Source organism: Parus major, chromosome 15 (assembly GCF_001522545.3).
Source record: "Parus major isolate Abel chromosome 15, Parus_major1.1, whole genome shotgun sequence".
In the NCBI taxonomy this organism is placed as follows: domain Eukaryota; kingdom Metazoa; phylum Chordata; class Aves; order Passeriformes; family Paridae; genus Parus; species Parus major.
Window position 1 is genome coordinate 2,692,030 of NC_031784.1, and position 18,409 is coordinate 2,710,438.

Below are 18,409 nucleotides of genomic sequence, written 5' to 3' on the forward strand. Positions count from 1 at the left end.
GCTGGCTGGGGCAATAAACCAGAAACCCAAACTCTCCCAATCCCTTACCATGCTCCAAGCCAGCCAGTTTTTCTCTGGCAACTCTTTCACATTCATGCATCTTTACAATTTTTTAAGACAACATTGAACAATGTTCAAATAATATAATACAATATTAAAAATAGCTTAATTTCCTCTAATTTCCTCTAAGAAAAAATAGAATTCCCAGCTATTTCAGTGCCAGGTTATATAATTAACGTTTCAGCTACAGGACAAAGTAGACACTTGTTAAAAACTGAAATGTACAAAGAACAAGCCCACAAATTCCAGGTTGTATTCTGGTTTTTAAGTGAGACCCAACCTTGTGTGCACACATGCACACAGGGCTTCTCCTGATCTTATCTCTCTGGCGTTACAAAAAAATCTCAGGGTAGGAGAAAAATCTCACATTTCATTTTGTTGACTCCATTAGCTCCATGAAGGAGTTGTGATGCTTTTTAAGTTTGAAATTCCCTGTTGCAATATAATTAAAGCTCCTTCAGGAATTGGCTTTATATATGTCTGTATCATATTTGTTTATTTGTATCTGTTCTGACCTTTCCATTACACTTTTCAATGAATTCTCACATCTCAAATGTCCAGAGATTTCACTCCTGAATTGCTCCTCAGGCACTGGCAGGGTCAGCTGAGGATACTCCAAGCGAGGACATTGAGTCGTGTGCTGGGAAATTCGGTGACGTTTGAGATGTCATTCCTTTGTGTTCCAACAATCCAAACCTGGGCTGGGATGGGGGCCTGGGGGCCTGAACAACAATATTCAGGATCAGACTCAGGAGGTTTCACAGGGACATCAGGTTGGGAATCCTGGGCATGCCCTGAGATCACAGCCCAGAGACAGGGACTGGATTCTTACTTTTAACCTCTGTTCCCTTCCAGAGTGGTGTTTGTTCATCCAGAAAATAACATTAATGCAGCAACTTGTTGATCTGGCTACATGGCCAACAGAATTTACTGGGAGTATTTGTCAATTATTTTGTGATTCTGTGATGGGAGCTGCTGCACCAAATAGTTCATTTTAACCAGATTTGTGGATGTGCCAATGTAGTCACATGGATTCACAGGATCAGTCTCTTCTCTTAAGCTGTCCACAAATACTTTACATGACAATGCCATAAAATCAGGGAACTGGATATTCTGGAGTTAGAACTTGAGCCATCAGTCACAGTCAGAGTGTAACAGAGCTATAAAAGCGTGCATTGACACAGTGTGATCAAATTAATATAAACAATATACTCCCAAGCATATGCCACTTATCCCAGATAGATCCCACTGGCATGTCTAGATTTAGTTTCCATGTTATTCCTTGGATTTGATCATTAGGTAACACTGGACAACATTGATATTGAAGGGAGCAAATCTTGTACAGGATAAATGACAAGAACATTTACTCTGTCAGCTCTCCTTTCATTTCCAGCAGTGAAACTGCATTATCATGGCCACAAACTAATCCCATTTTGTCCCTGAGTGCAGGAGGTCTGTAGCAGAGCGATACAAATGAATTAAAATGTATCGATTGTATAGAAAATTAAGTGCAAACTATTTAACACATCCTTAGTGATTAGATGCAATAAAACCGTGCAGAGACGATTGCACAGCTGGCAAACCCAACTCAGGAGAGAACAATTGGGGGAGAAAGGACCTTGGCTTTTCAACTGGGAGCTTGACAAAAGCCCTTTGTTCTGGAGGGGACAGGTGTCAGACCCATCCCAGTCCCCATTTAGATTTTACATCAAGTGTCTGTGATCTCTGCCTTGAAATCCCATTATTCTAAGCAAAGACAAAGGCAAACACCTTTTATTGGCACTGGTTCTAGAGGAGCAAAGGTGTTACATAAAGGGCTGCTGAGATTCTGGATTACACAATATTTTTAAGGGGCATGTGATACATGAGAGACTATTTATATGTACATTTGAAAGTAACTGTTGATTACCTGAACTAATTCTTATCCTAAACAGATCAACACTGCCAAGAAGGTACAGAAAAACAATTCTGCCCTAGCATAAAATTAAACTGTCTTGTTTGTGGGTACACTAAAGGATTAAAGAGTATAATTTTACTCTCTTAGACCAAATGAATTCCTAAATTGGAAAAGCAGCTCTGTCCAAGGTCGCCTCTGTTGTTTCCAAAAATATCTTGAAACAAACGCAAGAGGGGCACTTTGTTGGGTGTTATCTAGACATATATAGTTTCAATCAAATTCTTCAGCAAGTGTCAGAATAAAAGTCAAACATTTGTCTGACACTGCCAAGTTACTGGCAGTGACCTATTTTCAAAGGTTGAAAATAAATTTGATAACAAAATTAAAAATGATGGGATGTTTTCTTTAAAGAAAAAAGCTATGTTAATTTGGGATTGAATTGTAAACACCTATTAGACATCTCATTAAAGGGTTGTCTAATTCTTTCCACAACACTGGGTGAAGTGATACAAGGTGGTGTTCATGACCCCAGGAAAATATTTATAGTGCTTTTTCCAGTATCTGAGTTCCCTCTTTCCCTCTCTTTGTGTTTTATGATCAACTTCAATGAAACCAAGAGACAGAAAAGAACCTTCATGGTAGGAGATTTTGCAGTGGTGTGTTTCCCATACAAATATTGAAGTGCAGAGTAGTAAATAAAAACCACAAAGGGAGCAATAACACAACAGCAAGAGCCCACAGTGAGTGAGCCACGCTGGCAGAGCCTGGCTGGGAGCCGTGGGAGATGTTTTCTGGAGGAGATTTAATGGCAGGATGATGCTGGCACTGCCCAATTTCCCTCACTGCCCCAGGAACATGAACTGACTCTCTTGCTGCACCCTGAGCCCACGTGAAGGGAAAACGAAGGAGAGAATCCCTTAGGGCCAGGAGATGTAATATAAATGTAAAATATTCGTGGAACAGGTTGTCTGTGGGTGACTTTCAGTGCTCTGATAGTTCTGTTTGCTTTTAACGTGCTATAAAAACACGGCAGGCTCTAGGCATGGAACGAAGGAGATGGGGACAGTGTTTTATAAATACTTTATAAAACCTCCAAGGTTTTAATGCTGCAGTCCACAGAAAGCTGCTTTAGGGCACTGCATCATTTAAATAGCAGTTGATAAGCAAAATGTACCATTTTAATATGATTTTAATTTTAAATATTTCCATTTTTAGAATCCCAAATTAATCAGCCCTTTTTGCTCTTGGTAATTCTTCACTAATGGCTCTAAAATTTCTATGATAACTGCAAAGAAATGCCTAAACCCTGGTTTACTCACCAGAAAATGCTGTAGTAGTGTAAACCAAGTAAACTGCTGAATTATTCATTCTTTAGAACCTTAGAGTTTTAACTGATGTTTTAAAAAGAGAAATACAGTTTCAAAAAAACCAAACATTAACCCCCCAAAATTTTTAATTGCAGAGAATCTTAATGATTTTTAGTTTATTTTAAGTATGAACCAGTCGTAAAACATATAAAGAAATTGGGAGATTGGTTCCTTCATTATTTCCCTTATTTGGTCATTATTTGTATGTGATGTAAATCTTTATGGTTTTGTTGTTGTTGCTCCCAAAGAGCAAAGCATATGTCCTATTCCATTCCAGGAAAAATAAGTAGGGAGAGAGAAAGGAATTTATCTTTGGTAGCTGGTAAGATCTCATTTCCCATATTCCTGTCAACTGCATTTTTCCTGGTATTAGCAAAAAGTGCAGGATTTGGCTTTATCCTATTTCAAGAGCAGACTTAATTAAGTGCTTATTGTATAAATGAGTGGGTTTAGAACTTGAGCAGATGCAATAAAATTTAGAAGCTTAAAAATGACATTGTGTATCAAGAGACTGAACTGAAGCAGGAAAATAGACATTGGCTTGAGTAGATCCATTTGCAGGAAAAGGATTCCAGCTCCTGGCTTTCAACAAAAGCTGGATGTGTGAATCCTAATTAGCAAAAATGGAGTTTTTCGTTACTATGTGGAAAGGAAGTGCAAAAAAAAGGCAAAAATACACTTTTAAATAATAAATAGAAATAATGCCTTTAAATACAAAGTAAAGAATGCAGTTTTAATCAAAAAGATAAACACTCTAAATATTTCAGCACTGGATTTGTGCAACGGCCTCTCATAAATGTCTACTAGAAATCAAACCACTTTGCTCAAGACTTGTTATTTCGATTGTTTGTGCTGAGAAAATCTTCCACAAACATTTAAGTTTTGTTATAAATTAGAACATGTCCAATGGAACATTGATTTGTGTTGGCTGAAAGTCATTATTTTAGATAATTACTGTTATTTTTATTTTCAGTGTGCTATAAATCTGATGATGGGCTCTTTAATTCCTGCTTGTTCTGTCAGGATGAAGAACAGAGCTAAATGCAGCAGACCTTGTTTTGGCAAAACTCCCACTGAAGCCAGGCAGGGTTTTGTGAAAGTAAGGTTTGTCTCCCAGTTCCTGATTATTTGGGACATGTTTGCCCCCTCTCCAAGCCCCCAGAACTGCTCATCCAGGGTGACACCACCACGGGAATCAGGGAAATCGGTGCCAGGCAAGTGTGAAAAATGCCCTTTTCACCCACTGCCCTTGGAATAACATGGATTGTACCTCGGGAGTTTGGAGACTGTGAAAGTGCTGCTGCAGACAGGCACTGAGAATTCAGAGAGCCCGCTTTAGATTCACGTTGAGAATTTAAAGAGCTCTTTAAACGAGCTGGAAATAGGTCAGATTCTGATTGTTTTTAAACAACTCCCCACGTGGGTGTTGCCAGACAGGTGGGACCTTGTGATAAAGTTGTTGATTCGTGTAATATTTCCTTACCGGAACGCTGGCACAGCCATGGGAATGTCAGTCCGCAGCTGAAGGGTTAACGGCGTTCCCTCGGCAGGAACCTCCTGCCAGCACTGATAACACCGGGCACAGGGACTTGCTTTAGATGAGCTCTGAGCAAGCACAGGGCCAGAGAGAAAAGCCAGAGCTGCCCTTGTCCCAGGCAGGGTGATGGAGAAGTGTCCCTCGCCTTTGTCCCCAGGGGACACTTGCAGGTGACATCCAGTCCCTTCAGTCAGTCACCGTCTGCCTCCAGGCTGGCCAAGCACTGCCAGCGAGGGGATTCAGGCACTGGGCTGGCCCAAAGGGCTCTGCATCGATGGCTTTCTGGGGACAGTCACCAGAGAGAGAGCACCCAGCTGCCTCTGACCCAGACACCACACACTGATCCAAGGTGCAGCTCCTGAAGCAGCAAGCACTGGAGAACAGATCCCACATTGATTCCATAGGTGATCCATTATCATGGACACCTCTGCTGCAGCGTGTTCTGTAACTGAGAGCAGCATCACACTGTAGGGAAGTCTTGTCAAGAAAGTTCTGGAAATTGGGATATTTAAATGCAATAGCAATACCCTTCATGACTGTGGACACCTAGATGCATGTGACATCCTCAGTAGTAATCTCCATGAGAGTAAAGAGGTGAAAATAAGCAATCCTAAATTTGGGTAGCAAACATAACACCCATTTTAGTTATTATAGGTCAAATGGAAGTAAGATGGTACACCTAAAATAAACCAAATTATCTGATACCCCAATGGTAAATGGCTGTTCCCATAAAACAGTGGATGTGCTGCTTTCTCATGCCTGTTTCTGATGCCTGGAACTGTTTCATCTCTCGGGTCCATGTGGATCTTGCTGTAGCTCCAAGGACAGCTGAAATCAACAGCACTAAATCCCACAAAGCTGTAGAATATTACAGTAATTTTATAGCTGGGATGGCTCCTCATCCAGTTCTGGATAGGGATAAGAAGAAGCCTTTGAAAACATAGTGAGCTCATGTGACTGCTCAGATCAGTGTTCCAGCTGGGACAAATAATTGATAAGTGCTGCTGCCCCAAATTTACCTAAATTCTCTATTTATTTACACTTTCCCAATAGAAATGCAAGTATTTTGCGATATGGGATGTTTAATCTTATTAACCAGCCAGGCTATTAATAATAACAAAGTGAAAAACTGAGAAGTTAGATTTTTGTTCCAAGATAGGAAGATAAAACTGTGAAATTTGAAGATTTTTGAATGCTCCCATCAAATCCTGAACTAGGTAGAAAAGCCAGTGAACAGAATCCATTAAAGCTGCATTTATTAAATGTCCACTTGTATAAAAAGCTAAAAATAGTGTTTGAGTTTTTCCAATTTTCCTTTGATAACAGTTATTATGATTTTCTGCTTCATCTCAGAAAGTCATTTTGCTGCTGCTGCTGCAGTGTGTAATCTGTGTGCCCTTTCCTGGTGCAGCACAAATGACAGAGCACTAATCAGATCAGAACAACAATCACGTCATCTTTGAGTAACTAGCAATAAACTGTTTTTATAAGGAAGAAAGATGAACTATTTTTAGGGTAACTAAACATAAAACCAGAAAATTATTGTACTCAGTCTTACCCCACATCATTGCTGTGAATTTCCAAGGCATTGCTTTTCCTGGGCTGCAGGGTAATCCCTGTCATACATCTTGGTGTAAATGGTCCAGTCAAATCGGATTTCTAAGGTTTGGTTAAAAATTTTGACTTCAAGTCTATGAAACCTCCTTTCTCCCTGCCCTGTCTAGTCACTCTGAACCACAGGCTGATTCCTGAGTAACCTAAATGTCCATTTTTGGTGATTATCCCACGTCTCACATCTCCTTGTCTGTGTTATTTTACTATTGCTGTCAAGCCTTCAGCAAACACTTCCTCGGTTGGAAGTCCAGGAATGGGACTGTCGTGGCTTTTCCAGCTCTGCAGCCTTGTTCAGGTGCTGTGTGGGAATGATGGCACAAGGCAGGAGGCACAGAGCACCCAGGAGCACTCTGGAGATGGCTGTGCCCACCTGAGCTTCTCCCTGCCAGAGATTCCTTCCCTGCCTCACTAAATCCTGCAGCAATCAGCTCAGGTGGTGGCACAGCTCTACCTGTGCCTGTGCCTTCCTTGCACCCTGTGCCAGGGGCACCCTGCTCTTCTCCCTGGCCTGGCAAGGGTCAGTGTGCAGCTGTTGGGAAAAACTATCTCCAGCTATTTGGCAGTGTGGGAGGGCTGGCAGGAGGATGTCCTGGGATCTGGGGATCTGAGACCCACTCCTAACACTGTGAGCCCTTTGGAAGCTTCTCAAATAAATGTCATTAAAGAACCTATTTTTCCTGTGGCCCAGCCACCAACAATTTCCTTCTTTCACCTAAAAAATGTAAAAAAGAAGAATACCATACAGTCAAAATGTAGTTTTGCCAGCTTTTATTTTAGTCCTGTTAACAAATATATTTAATGCAAAGACAAACCAGGAACTCTATAATTACCATACTGTCTGGATATAGAAACCAGCAGAAGATCTCATGGTTAGGTATTAAAGAAAGCAAAATTACTTTTTTTATATCGTGAAAAAAGACATTCTACTTCAGGCAGGAAAAACTATAAAAAACCCCACCAACCTATCTAGGAATCCAGTAAGCCAAAGGAGAACAGCAGGAGTTCTGGTCCCACAGAATTCTCTCTGTGCTGCTGATCTGTGACAGGGCCCAGGAGCTGCTCAACAGGAATGGTGACATGTGAGGGACACTCAGTCCTCACCTCCATCCCTGTGCCCCTGGCTCAGCCCTGGGGCACCTTGGAGGGCAGGGACAGCTGCACTCCAGGCCAGATGCAAGAACCTCTGGGCCATATCTACACCCATGGATAACCTCCAGCCCTGGGATGACCCTCTTTGGGTGTGTAATCCCTTTGGAATTGCACTGTGCAGACAAAACAGCTCAAAACTCCTCCCTGGGGAAAGCTTCAGCTGAGCTCCCTGTGCATTTTCACACCGGCAACTCAGAAAATATAAAGGAGGTAAATGTGCAAGAAAAAAACTTCTGTAAAAAACAGCAACAGCAAAAGATAAAGGAAAAAGCTCAGAATCCAAGTGATTGTTCTCCAGGCAATCAGCTGAGCCTGACTGTGCAAGGAAAGAATGACCAGGAGCGTTGGGGCCAGGCCGACAGCGGCCCCGCTCCTGCTGCCACACTGGCTGGGTAAGGACAATAGGGACAACAGGGCCAAGCCAGGAGGGCCACAATTATACAACATCAAGTCACAGGCCCTGCAAAAATGTAACCTTATCGATAGAGAATGAGAGGCAGAGCAATTACAGGAGTTTTCTGTGACCCTGCAGAAGGATTTGTTTCCCTTTGATCTCCCTACAGATGCGTGCCATTCCTGGCCCCATAAAACATGGATTTATGAGCAGGTTCATCCCAGTGCAGCCCTCCCAACAGCTTCCAACCATGGCACATTGTCACTGAAACACTGGAGCAAAAGCTTCCAGAGGGATTCTTTGCTCTCTCTGTTTATGCACCAAAAACCAAACCATGTATAAAAATTGCAGAATTGATGAAAGCAACAGTATTTAACAAGAGTCCTCCTACTTCATGTGGGTATCAGGAGGAAGAATTCATAACACAAGCCTATCTTTACCTCCTTCCTGAATGATCTGGCCAATGGCTGCTTGATTTTGTTGTTTCAGAAAACAATCTCTCTTACATTCCATTAATTGCTCGAAGTCCTGCCACATTTTCATTTGCTTCATATTCAGTCCGTGACTTTCCCGTACAACTTTCTGTTTCTCTCGTAGTTTCTGTTAAAAATACAAAAATATCAGATTTCTGCAACAGCTCTACACCACAGGAGTTGCTCACATAAGCAGCTTGGAATGACAGAGATTTTTGTATGCTATGGAAATAATTGTTTTGTTCACACTGACAGCTCTCCCTGCAAGTGCTAAAGGCATTAACACCTGGGACTTGGATCTTTGTATGGATTGACAACTATTTCCATGGTTTTTAACTGTTTAAATATTAGTCTTATCTATTTGAGAACTTATGCTAAAAATCTGACATCATTTCCATGCAGAGCTCTTGCAGTATCAAGGTGCAACCAGCAATGGATTCATATCATGATACTTTCACATGAAATCAATGTTTGACAATTAAACTCCCTCCTGATTATTAACAGAGGCAGCCCAGACCTGTAAAAATCACTCAGACTGACTAAGAAAAGGAAATTAATAAAAGCTGTTTGGTGTGACTTGCTAAGCCCAGCCTCGTCCCTGCTGATCTGAGCTTCAGACAAGATTAAAACTGGACAACTGCTTTTGTCTGACACCGCTGATCCCCTGGCCTTTAGCAGCAGTGATAAGGGTGACAGGCTCAGAATTTATTGTCTTCAACAGGTTGCTTTATATACAACAGAAAATCTGAGCTGGCACAGTTCCTTATGCCCCTGTTGCAGGGTCTTATCCAAATGGTTTTCAGGGAATGTGCTGTCACATTGAGCTGTCTGCCTATCCCTTACAGCAGCTCGTGCTATTCCCTGCAGGAAATCAAGCCCTGAGGAGGGAGCAGGATCCTTTTCCAGGGTATTAATTACCAATGCCAGCAGTGATGGAATTTTCTTTATAGGCTGCACAATGCTTTTTATAAAAGACTGACCACAGCCTTTGGGAATAAGTCCCACAAAAATACAAACTGTACAATGGCTGTACAAGGTAAAAGCCTCATTCTTTCTTACCTTCCCAAGGTTTTCTTGTTCAAGAATTATTCGTGTATACTGTTCTCTAAAAGAAACATAAAATGGTTTTATCATCATTTGCTTCTATGTAACGGGACAGAATAATCATGCAAACATAGAAAATTATGGAAGTATTGGGATGTTCATAAATGAGACAGAAGAGGAAACGTTTTTGTCATTGGACATTGAATCCCTTGATTCAATGATATGAAGGATTCAATGATATGAAGGATCAGATCTCTTTGTTTCAGCTGTACAGCTGGGAAAAGTGATACTGGCTGTCTCTTACATTTTTGAGGCAGGCATGGTCACTGTTCCTTCCAGCCTGAGGGCAGCAATGAGACCATGCAGATGAGATCCTGATCCTTTTTGTAATTAATTTATCCTGCTGACATCCCGAGGGGAGCCACAGCCTCACTCGTACTCACTCGTCACAGTTTACAGACCCACAGCCCTTAACTGCTGTGAGTCCAGTGTTGGAATGAGAGGGAAAGTCCAGGAATGAGGGATAATGGCATTTCAGCCCAGGCCTCACAAGTCCAGTGGGTGCAGTAGCAATGCTGCATGTTCCTCTCCCAGAAAACAACCCTCACATTTTGGGGCCTAAGTACAGGCTGAGAAGTGTTAATGCTGACATTCAGCATGGAAAGGCCTGCCTGGCCACCTCTGTCTGTACCAAGTGGCCACATCAGCCCTGACAGTAAAATATGTAAACCATAACAGCACTGTCCACAGGGACTTTAGCTTTTTGAAATGTGACAATAGGAAAAAAACTGTGCACTGAGCCACTTGGAAAAAAAATCAATTATATTTTGTGTGTAATTATTCCATTTTTCTGGTGTGAGAGTCAGCTAGTGGAATTCAAAATAATCCAGCTCATTTAAAGAGCTTTCCAAAGTGCTCAGGGTAGAAGGCCTCTGAGTATAGAAATCTTAATTTCCAGAAAGAAATGCCAGAGCCTGAAGGTTTCCTGGAGTGTGAGAGCAGCTGTGTGGACCCAAAGCACCGTGTTCCCTTATTCCTTCCCTTTCTCCCAAGCACTCCAGGACTTTGACTGGAGCACTTGGGCCTGGGGCCAGCTGGTCCTGCCCCGACAGGAATGGAGCAGGATCACTTTAGGATCTCTTGCTCTTGGACAATTCCAGCCAGAACAGATCAGAGCTGTGCTGAGGCTGCTCCAGGTGCTGTGCTGTCCCACTGACCCCAGCAATCCTCACCCAACTGGAGGTGAGGCTGAAGCTGCTTCTTTGCCCTGGCACACAACACATGTTCTCACACATTTGGCCTCCAGAACACCCTCTTTTTTTTTTTAAAGTAGAGTTTTCAAAGTAATCATCAGAAGATTTTATGTCTTTCCTAGTAAGTTTTTCTTTACTATTTATAATGATGACTGGAAAGAATGTAACTTAATAACGTTGTTAAAAACCCCACAACTTTCTATTTTTAGAAAAGAAAATTAACTTTTCACATTCCTAACAAGTGACTCCACGGAACAGAGAGTTTATATTCAATAAAGAGGGTCTGAATTAAGACATTTTTTGTTCAATACGTTGTTAGGAAAGTGCAATTCTATTTATGGTTCATTTTTACTCCGTTTACATTCCAGTGCTTGCTGAAAAATACATTCAGGTTCTAAAGGGATGTCTAGAGAAAAATGTAATCATTTTATATTTTGCTAAGATCTCACTATTGAACTTTGCTGTAACTCATTGAAATGAGACAGCTCTGTGACCTCTTAGAAAGGTCAGGACTGCGGCTGGTCCCTGTGGGAGGATAATTTCCACAGTCAGGAAGTGAAACAGGGACAGCACAGAGGGGTTCACATTCCCTCACAATACCTGGGATTGCATAGCTGGGCTCATGCCCCATTCCAGCACTGGGCTCTGATGGCTGCTCTGTGTGAATCCTCACATCCTGGATGTTCAATTCCCAACTATTTGAGTTGGAGTGAACCAACCTGAGCTCCCACTCCCTGCTGTCTGACCCCGCTGCCCCAGCTGCTCCTCATCTTCATGAATATTCACATCACCTCTAAGGTTTGATCTGTTCAGCCTTCTGCTTAATTGTGCTGTTTCGTCTTTCCTTCATTAGACAAATGTTTATTTCCTACAGCCTTTCATTATTTCATGAGATGGAACACGAGCTCTCTCAGCCTCCATCACCTTCTCTCTCCTCGTCTTTCTCTTCTCCCTCCTCAAAGTTCGTAGTTTTGATTCTTTGCTTACTCTTACTTTCCTACACTCTTTACTACAGTGTTTGAACATTGCCATGCTCACATCCTTGCAGGAGGTCTCTGTGATGGATGTTACTCTGCTCCTTCTCTTCCTGCTGATCTCTGCCTCCTGTTCTAGAACACGGGGATGCAGCTCCACTGCTACCAGTGCAAGGGGCTTCAGGAAAAGTCTGATGGATTCTCCTGAGAGAATCCCTGGAGTTTTCTCATTGTTTGACACATTCCTCTATCAATGGCCATAAAACTGAGCAAACACAAATTTTAAAACTGTTTTGATAAATGTTTTTGTGACTGAGAAATACTGTGGTGGGAAAGCAAAGCCCACCTTGTAAAACTACTGACACCAGCTGGATTATTGTGTTGATGATAAGGATCTAAGATTTACTTTTCTGGAAAACAGAATTTCCATTTCATGCAATATTCTGAAACTTCAAAAAACTAATTATGAAGAATAAATCCTGGGTATTTTGACACTTTACCAGCTGGAAATTATAAATGTTTTGGATTTTCCTGATGCCTACTTTTGAAACAGTTTGTTGACTGTTGCCTGAATTTTGTTTTAGCTTTTACGGTATATTGGAAGATTAAACATACACAAAATTTTCAACAGCATACTTTTACAAAAATATTTAGTTAAGTTACACTTAGTTAAATGTAAAAAATCTCTATCACATGGTAACATTTAGACTTCCTAGCACAGATAATGAATCCGAAATATCTCATTCTCAGAAAACATTTCCATCTTTGGCAGAAAAAAAAATCTATTTAAAATAGAAAACTACACCAAAAATAATCAGCAGCTCAATTTATAGTATTTCCTGTTTCTGTCCCTGTCAGTCAAAGGCGAGGGGTCCTGAAAAGAGTCATGGGATGAAGGAAGTGGCTTTTTACTGGAGTCAGTGAAACTGAGGGTGAGGATGGAGGTTCATGGGATGGTGCAGAAGCATCCTCAGAGTGTGGAGCTGTCAGTTAAAGCCTGTCCTGGACTGAGAATCTCCAATGGGAAGTGCAAATCTCCTGCATGTCTGACAGAACTTGTACGTTTAAAGCAGTATAGACTGGAATCCGAGATGCTTATTTTTAGATTATTATAGTGCTTCTAAATTTATCAGGTGAACTCTTCCAGCCCAGATGCCAATGAGAAAATTCCTGACTTCAGCCTCAGTTTGTGAATCTCCTTCAAGTCACCCCAAGAGGAGAGAATCCTCCCAAGGGGAGCGCCCTGCCCCGCTCACCGAACTGCCCTGCGCCGCTCCTGCGGGTCCGGGGACACGTAGGCCTTCATCTCCTCCTTGGCACGCTGCAGCTGGATCTCCAGGCTCTGAAAAGAAATACATCATTGAAATAGATGGATGGGTGTAGGTATTATAATTGACATTTTGAACAATTTGTGCTCTCACCCTTTTCATGCAGTTAATGTAACGGTAGTTGCTCTCTTCCTGGGCACACTCCTCAAGAAGCCCTTTCACTTCCTGTGGGAAAAGAGTAAAATTCCAAAGGACATGGTGACTGCAAGTTCCCAGGAGATGCCCTGTGTTGCCATATAAACCACGAGAGTTAATAATAATCCTGAATGGATAATTTCTCAAATGTTTATACAATTTGGGCTTCTCACAAGTCTCTTTTAAAGAGTGAAAGACAACTGAGTGGTTTTAGATTTGCAGTTTCAGTCACAGTCAGAGATGCAAAATGGCTGTTAACAGGTTTTTATTAATGCCTGACTTCTAACAGACACTTCAGCAGTGCTGCCAAGACTCCTGTTCCTCAGCACATCTGAAGTGCCAGGCACAGCTGTGAAAAAGCATTTCCTGTAACACATCTGCAAAGTGCATGCTAGAAGCTACAGACATGCCGACAGTATGTTAATCACCAATCAATAATTATATGGAGGAGTCTGGAGATAGTGGCTTGCTCCCATCTCTAAATGGTCCATTCCCAAAAAACCTCATGATCCCAATGGAATTCCTGTACACATTCCAGACTGCACAGCATTTGCAATTCCAGAGCTCTGTCACTGTGTGATTTTCAGACCACCAGCTGGAAAACTGAATTCTACAGTTCAGCTCATGTCCAGCTCAGTCAGTGGATGTGATTGTCACCACGTGGTAGAAAATGACTAAGAGTTGTCTGCCAAGAAGAAAAGCCTCGATTGCTGCTGTAAAATAGTTCCCTTGGTTGGTCCATTTCATACCAGGTCCATCCAGTATGAAGGACCCCACACAGGAACTTTTAGAGCAGGAAAATAACTGTCTATATATCCACCCACACTACTCCCTCTTTATCTTGCAGTATATTCTTTTGAGGGTGAGGACTTGAGAAACCAAGCCCAGTCAAAATTCACAGGAGTGATGGAGTGAGACAAAGCAGGAATACAAGCCAGTTCCATTTAATGAAGTCTCCTCACCACCAGTTTCAGTCATTAATTATCCATTAAATTTGTTGCTAATGCAGTGAAACTGCTAACTGCATGTAAAGACTTGTCTTGATCAATTAATCTTTATTTTATGGTCAAATTCTTCCCCAACAGACACTGTCCAGGGCAGCAGGATTCCTGGCAGATCCCTGCTGATCAGAGCTGGAGGAAACACCCTGAGTCCATGTGCTGCTGTTCGGGACCTGTGTGACTGCACCTACCCCACATGGCAACTTCAGGCATGACCTGTGGGTCACACTGACTCCCTCACTGCATTTGTACTTTCCACATCCTGAGGGAGGACAGGGAAATGCTGTACCACAGAATTTCTCCACCTGCAGGAGCCAGCCCCACCTCACCTGCTCCAGCTCTGAGCGATTGGTCTCCAAGCCGGCCGCACAACTGTCATACTGGATTTTCTTCTCATCACATTCTTGAGTTAATTCCTTGGTGAAAAGAGCAAAAGTGAAATGTTTCTTTGACTGGCACGTGACACTCAGGCCCCTCACACACCAGCCCCAGCTCCTGGCACACTCAGGGGTGTGAGCCTCACTGGCTGTGGTTACACAGGGAAGCCACCAACCCCCTCCCATTCTGGGGATCAGAGAGAAGGAAACTCCCTCTGCACCCTGCCAGGGTAATGAGGCTGTGTTTGCAAGAAGAAAGAACAAATAATTATAAAAATAGACATTAAGAAAGGATCAATATAAGTGCTCCCTAGGAAAATCCAGATTTCCAGTTGTGCACAATCAACCCCTTTGCTGGATTTCATCTGCTGACACTTTGAATGGAAGCATTAAAAGTAGGTTTTCTGGAAATTTCATTGACAGATAAATGCATCAATTTATTTAATTCCATGGGAATGAGCCAACTTATGGCAGCTGTAGAACCAAAAGGCTTTTTTTTCCCCAGCTCTCTATAAAATTTTGAGAACAAATGGACAAATTTGTCAGTGCCACAGACTAAAGCAGGAATTAGATCAATGTAGCCAACACTTGGATGAGAAGTTTTCTGCAATCCACTAAAAAGGACAGCTTTGGTTGGGATCACCAGTGCTGAGATACAGAAATAGCTTTGCAACTAATCTGAAACTAACTTTGCTTTGGGTTTGAACTATGACTTTTCACATTTTCCCCTGATGTAGTGATTTTTAAAATTGCTATAAAGGACTGAATTTTGTGCCTGCACTGTCAGCTTTTACAAATCCCAACCTTTAGCACGTTGCCTTCTGCAAACGCTGTTGACACATTCTGCTATTTCCAGCTTTCCCTCAGAGTTGATCATGTCCTTGTAGAGCTCTTCAGAGATCTGTAAATTGGATTTATTTGTGGGTTTGACTCGATTTATACAGACAGAGAGGAGTTTTTCTACAAACCTGGCAGTTCTGGCGCAGCTGCCTCAGCTCTTTGATGACAGGAGCAAGGCTTGCCTTCTTCTCTGCCACCATGGCATTCAGTTTTTTCACCTGAGAAAGAGACAAAATAATATTCATTACCTTTATGACCCTAATTGTACATTTATGTAATTAGAAATGTGAAAAAAAAGGGGGAGTAAACCAAAATACGGAGAAAAAAAATGTCTGATGAAACCTTAATTATACAACTGAAGTTCAGGCCTAATTAAGAAAGGGAAAGAGCCCATCTGGCAGTGGGATCATGCCCACAAATGAGGCAAATTCTGCTCCCATTGTTCCAACTGAGAACATCCCAAAGAAGTCCAGGGCACTGCCCATGTGCCAGACACCAAAGAGCTGAAGGAGTAGGGAAGATGAAGAGGATGCACAGAGGGGGCTCAGAGAAAGGAAGAAAGCCTTCAGAAAACAAATACACTTGCATAGGTTAAATAAAGCTTAAAAATGCGAAAACTGAGTTACTCTGATATATTTAGACTGAAAATTCAAATTGCATCCAGCTTTCTGTTTGAGAGTAATTCTATTTTAGTGACACCTTTTCATTTTAAAAGTGCCCTTATGAGTTAAAAAGATGCTATTTTGTTATTTTTTGCTCTCTTATCATATTTTTAAATTAGAAATTCAAGTTCTTTCTTGCTTCTATGGCTATGTGGGAAGGTAAATTAAAACATGACAGTTCTAAGGGCAATTGAAAATCAGACTATAAAGAAAAGCTATTTAGCTCTGTAAGCATATCTTTTCAACAAATGTTTAACTCCAGTGATTTACAAACATTTTAGGAAAAGTCTCCATTACAGACTCAAACCATTCATCTCTTTCAAATAATGTGTCAAATAAGAATACCATAAAAAGGTAAAAAATCAAAGACAAGAATATTTGATATCCTTAAAGTTTCTGAAGAGGAGAAAAGAAGGGTTTATCTGTAGGATTTTAAAGAAATGCACATTTTAGTAAACTTTGTCAAGATTATCTTTGCAGATGTATTTGTTAGAAATATTTATATATATATATATGTATAAACACATATTAAAGGAAAATTATAACCCCAAACAAAAGCATTAAATTGGGTTTTACATGCTGAGGAGCCAGATACTCAAACTGAGGAAATGCAATAGTTTAAGACAAAAATCACCATTTCAGACATGTTGTCTAATGTCTGCCCTTTCACTTCATCCATTTCACTCTTCACTGCAGAGACTCTTTCCAGCTCCTCCTGGGTGTAGCTGTATCCAGAGATTCCTTTCTTCTCCTCAATTGCTTGCTGCAGACACAAACAATAAATGCTGAATGTGAGCCCATTAACCAAGAAACAGCAAATTCCTTCTTGGAGCCAAATATTGTGAAGAAGTGAAAAGGGTAAGTACTGTAATTAATTTATTTTATTAATCAATTTATTATAATTAATCTGGCTTCTAGAAAAGTAGATTTTTATCTCATGCCTGAACAGCAGGACAATAAAAACCCTCTGTAAATACAATATTTGGTCATCCAGTGCTCAATGAAGTGAGCAGAGAGTTTCCACAGAGTGAAGTGGGCTGGAGGTCAGGCTCTGAAGAAGCTCAATGTGTAAAATCTGTCTGCTTGATCAGAAGATGCAGCTAATTATTTTGGTAATGAGAATACAGGGATTGGAAGAAAATACCACAGAGTGTTCCTGCATTTGGGATACTTACAGTTATCCAGAGCAGAAATCCTTCTGCTGCTGTTCTGGCTTAGGGAAGATTCATCCAGTTTTAAATTTAAACGTATTTTCTTCTAAATATCCTGGGGATAGAATGTTTCCTTCTTGCCTGCTCTTTCTTTAAATACTATTCCTATATATTTTACAGCAGTAACTTGGATCCTATTTGCTGTTGGTCATTCTCTAAGCCCTCACTATATCTATGGATATCAAAAAGTAATTTAAGCATCCAGCCTCGCCCTAAGCAGCATTTGTACACATTTATCAATGACTTTAAAAAGCAGGGTCAGGCCCCTCAGTCTAAAAAGAAGCTGCAGGCCAGTCCTGATGGACACAAAGTACAGCAGCCTCAGAGTCAACAGACAAAAAAACCTTTTATACCCCAGTGGCTCCTTCAGCAAGGGCAGCAGGAGCTGAGGGTGATGCACATTAGAACGACCCCAGCAGCATCCCTGTGATGCTGAGGCTGTTCCCAGGGCAGGGGGAGCAGCACAAGCTCAGGTTACCAACTGCTGCTGAATGGCCTCGTGGCGCTGCCTCAGGAGCTCCTCAGTCCTCTGCAGGATCCCGTACTCGGCCGTGATTTCTGCGATTTCCAGGCGCTTCTTTTTGTAAAAGGTGTTCTTGCTCCGGAGCTTGCTCACATACTGCTTGAACTGGGGGGACAGAGCAGCAACTCACTTCACTTACAGCAAAGCAGGGCCATACCACAGCATAAAATGTAATTATCCTCTTTGTCCTGCACACTGAAAATGCAGTGTTTAGAACAGAGGGCTGGAATTCAGGATTCCCAGGGTCTATTTATTTTCAGCTCTGCATTCGTTCATTGAGCGAGATCAAGGAAAGCAGCTCCACTGCTCTCTGTCCCAGCTCACTCATTTGCAGGACTGATATCACTCCCTTCTGCTCACCACCATCTGACAGCTGGAAAAGTAAATATTCCTTGCAAAACGTTATGGGAGTCATGGATAATAAAAACTTAATGCAAGAGTAATTCGCACTTGTAACAGAGCCCCAGCCCTGCACTGCACAGCCCCAGCTCTGCAGGCCAAAACATGGTCACAGACAGCAGCAAATCTGGAAGGGAAGAAGACATGGGAAAAGATTTTTATTTTTTTAAA

The 18,409-nt window shown here is 41.6% G+C and overlaps 1 protein-coding gene and 1 long non-coding RNA gene across 6 annotated transcripts in view; one reads left to right on the forward strand and one right to left on the reverse strand.

Moving 5' to 3' along the window:
* LOC107211611 overlaps positions 1 to 14,561 on the forward strand; it is a 36,991-nt gene extending 22,430 nt beyond the window's left edge. For all 3 annotated transcript variants that reach the window (XR_004499556.1, XR_004499554.1, XR_004499555.1), the window contains 2 exons: positions 12,896 to 13,141; positions 14,311 to 14,561. This is a non-coding gene — a long non-coding RNA (uncharacterized LOC107211611). The remainder of the gene's footprint in view (positions 1 to 12,895; positions 13,142 to 14,310) is intronic.
* Positions 7,227 to 18,409, reverse strand: part of IFT81 (intraflagellar transport 81) — a 37,019-nt gene continuing 25,836 nt past the window's right edge. For all 3 annotated transcript variants that reach the window (XM_015643796.2, XM_033518160.1, XM_033518161.1), the window contains 8 exons: positions 17,795 to 17,944; positions 16,740 to 16,868; positions 15,572 to 15,661; positions 14,556 to 14,642; positions 13,184 to 13,255; positions 13,019 to 13,104; positions 9,551 to 9,596; positions 7,227 to 8,618 (listed from right to left, as the gene is read on the reverse strand). In XM_015643796.2, coding sequence (XP_015499282.1) covers positions 8,436 to 8,618; positions 9,551 to 9,596; positions 13,019 to 13,104; positions 13,184 to 13,255; positions 14,556 to 14,642; positions 15,572 to 15,661; positions 16,740 to 16,868; positions 17,795 to 17,944 — 843 coding nt within the window. In that variant the 3' untranslated portion in view covers positions 7,227 to 8,435. The remainder of the gene's footprint in view (positions 8,619 to 9,550; positions 9,597 to 13,018; positions 13,105 to 13,183; positions 13,256 to 14,555; positions 14,643 to 15,571; positions 15,662 to 16,739; positions 16,869 to 17,794; positions 17,945 to 18,409) is intronic.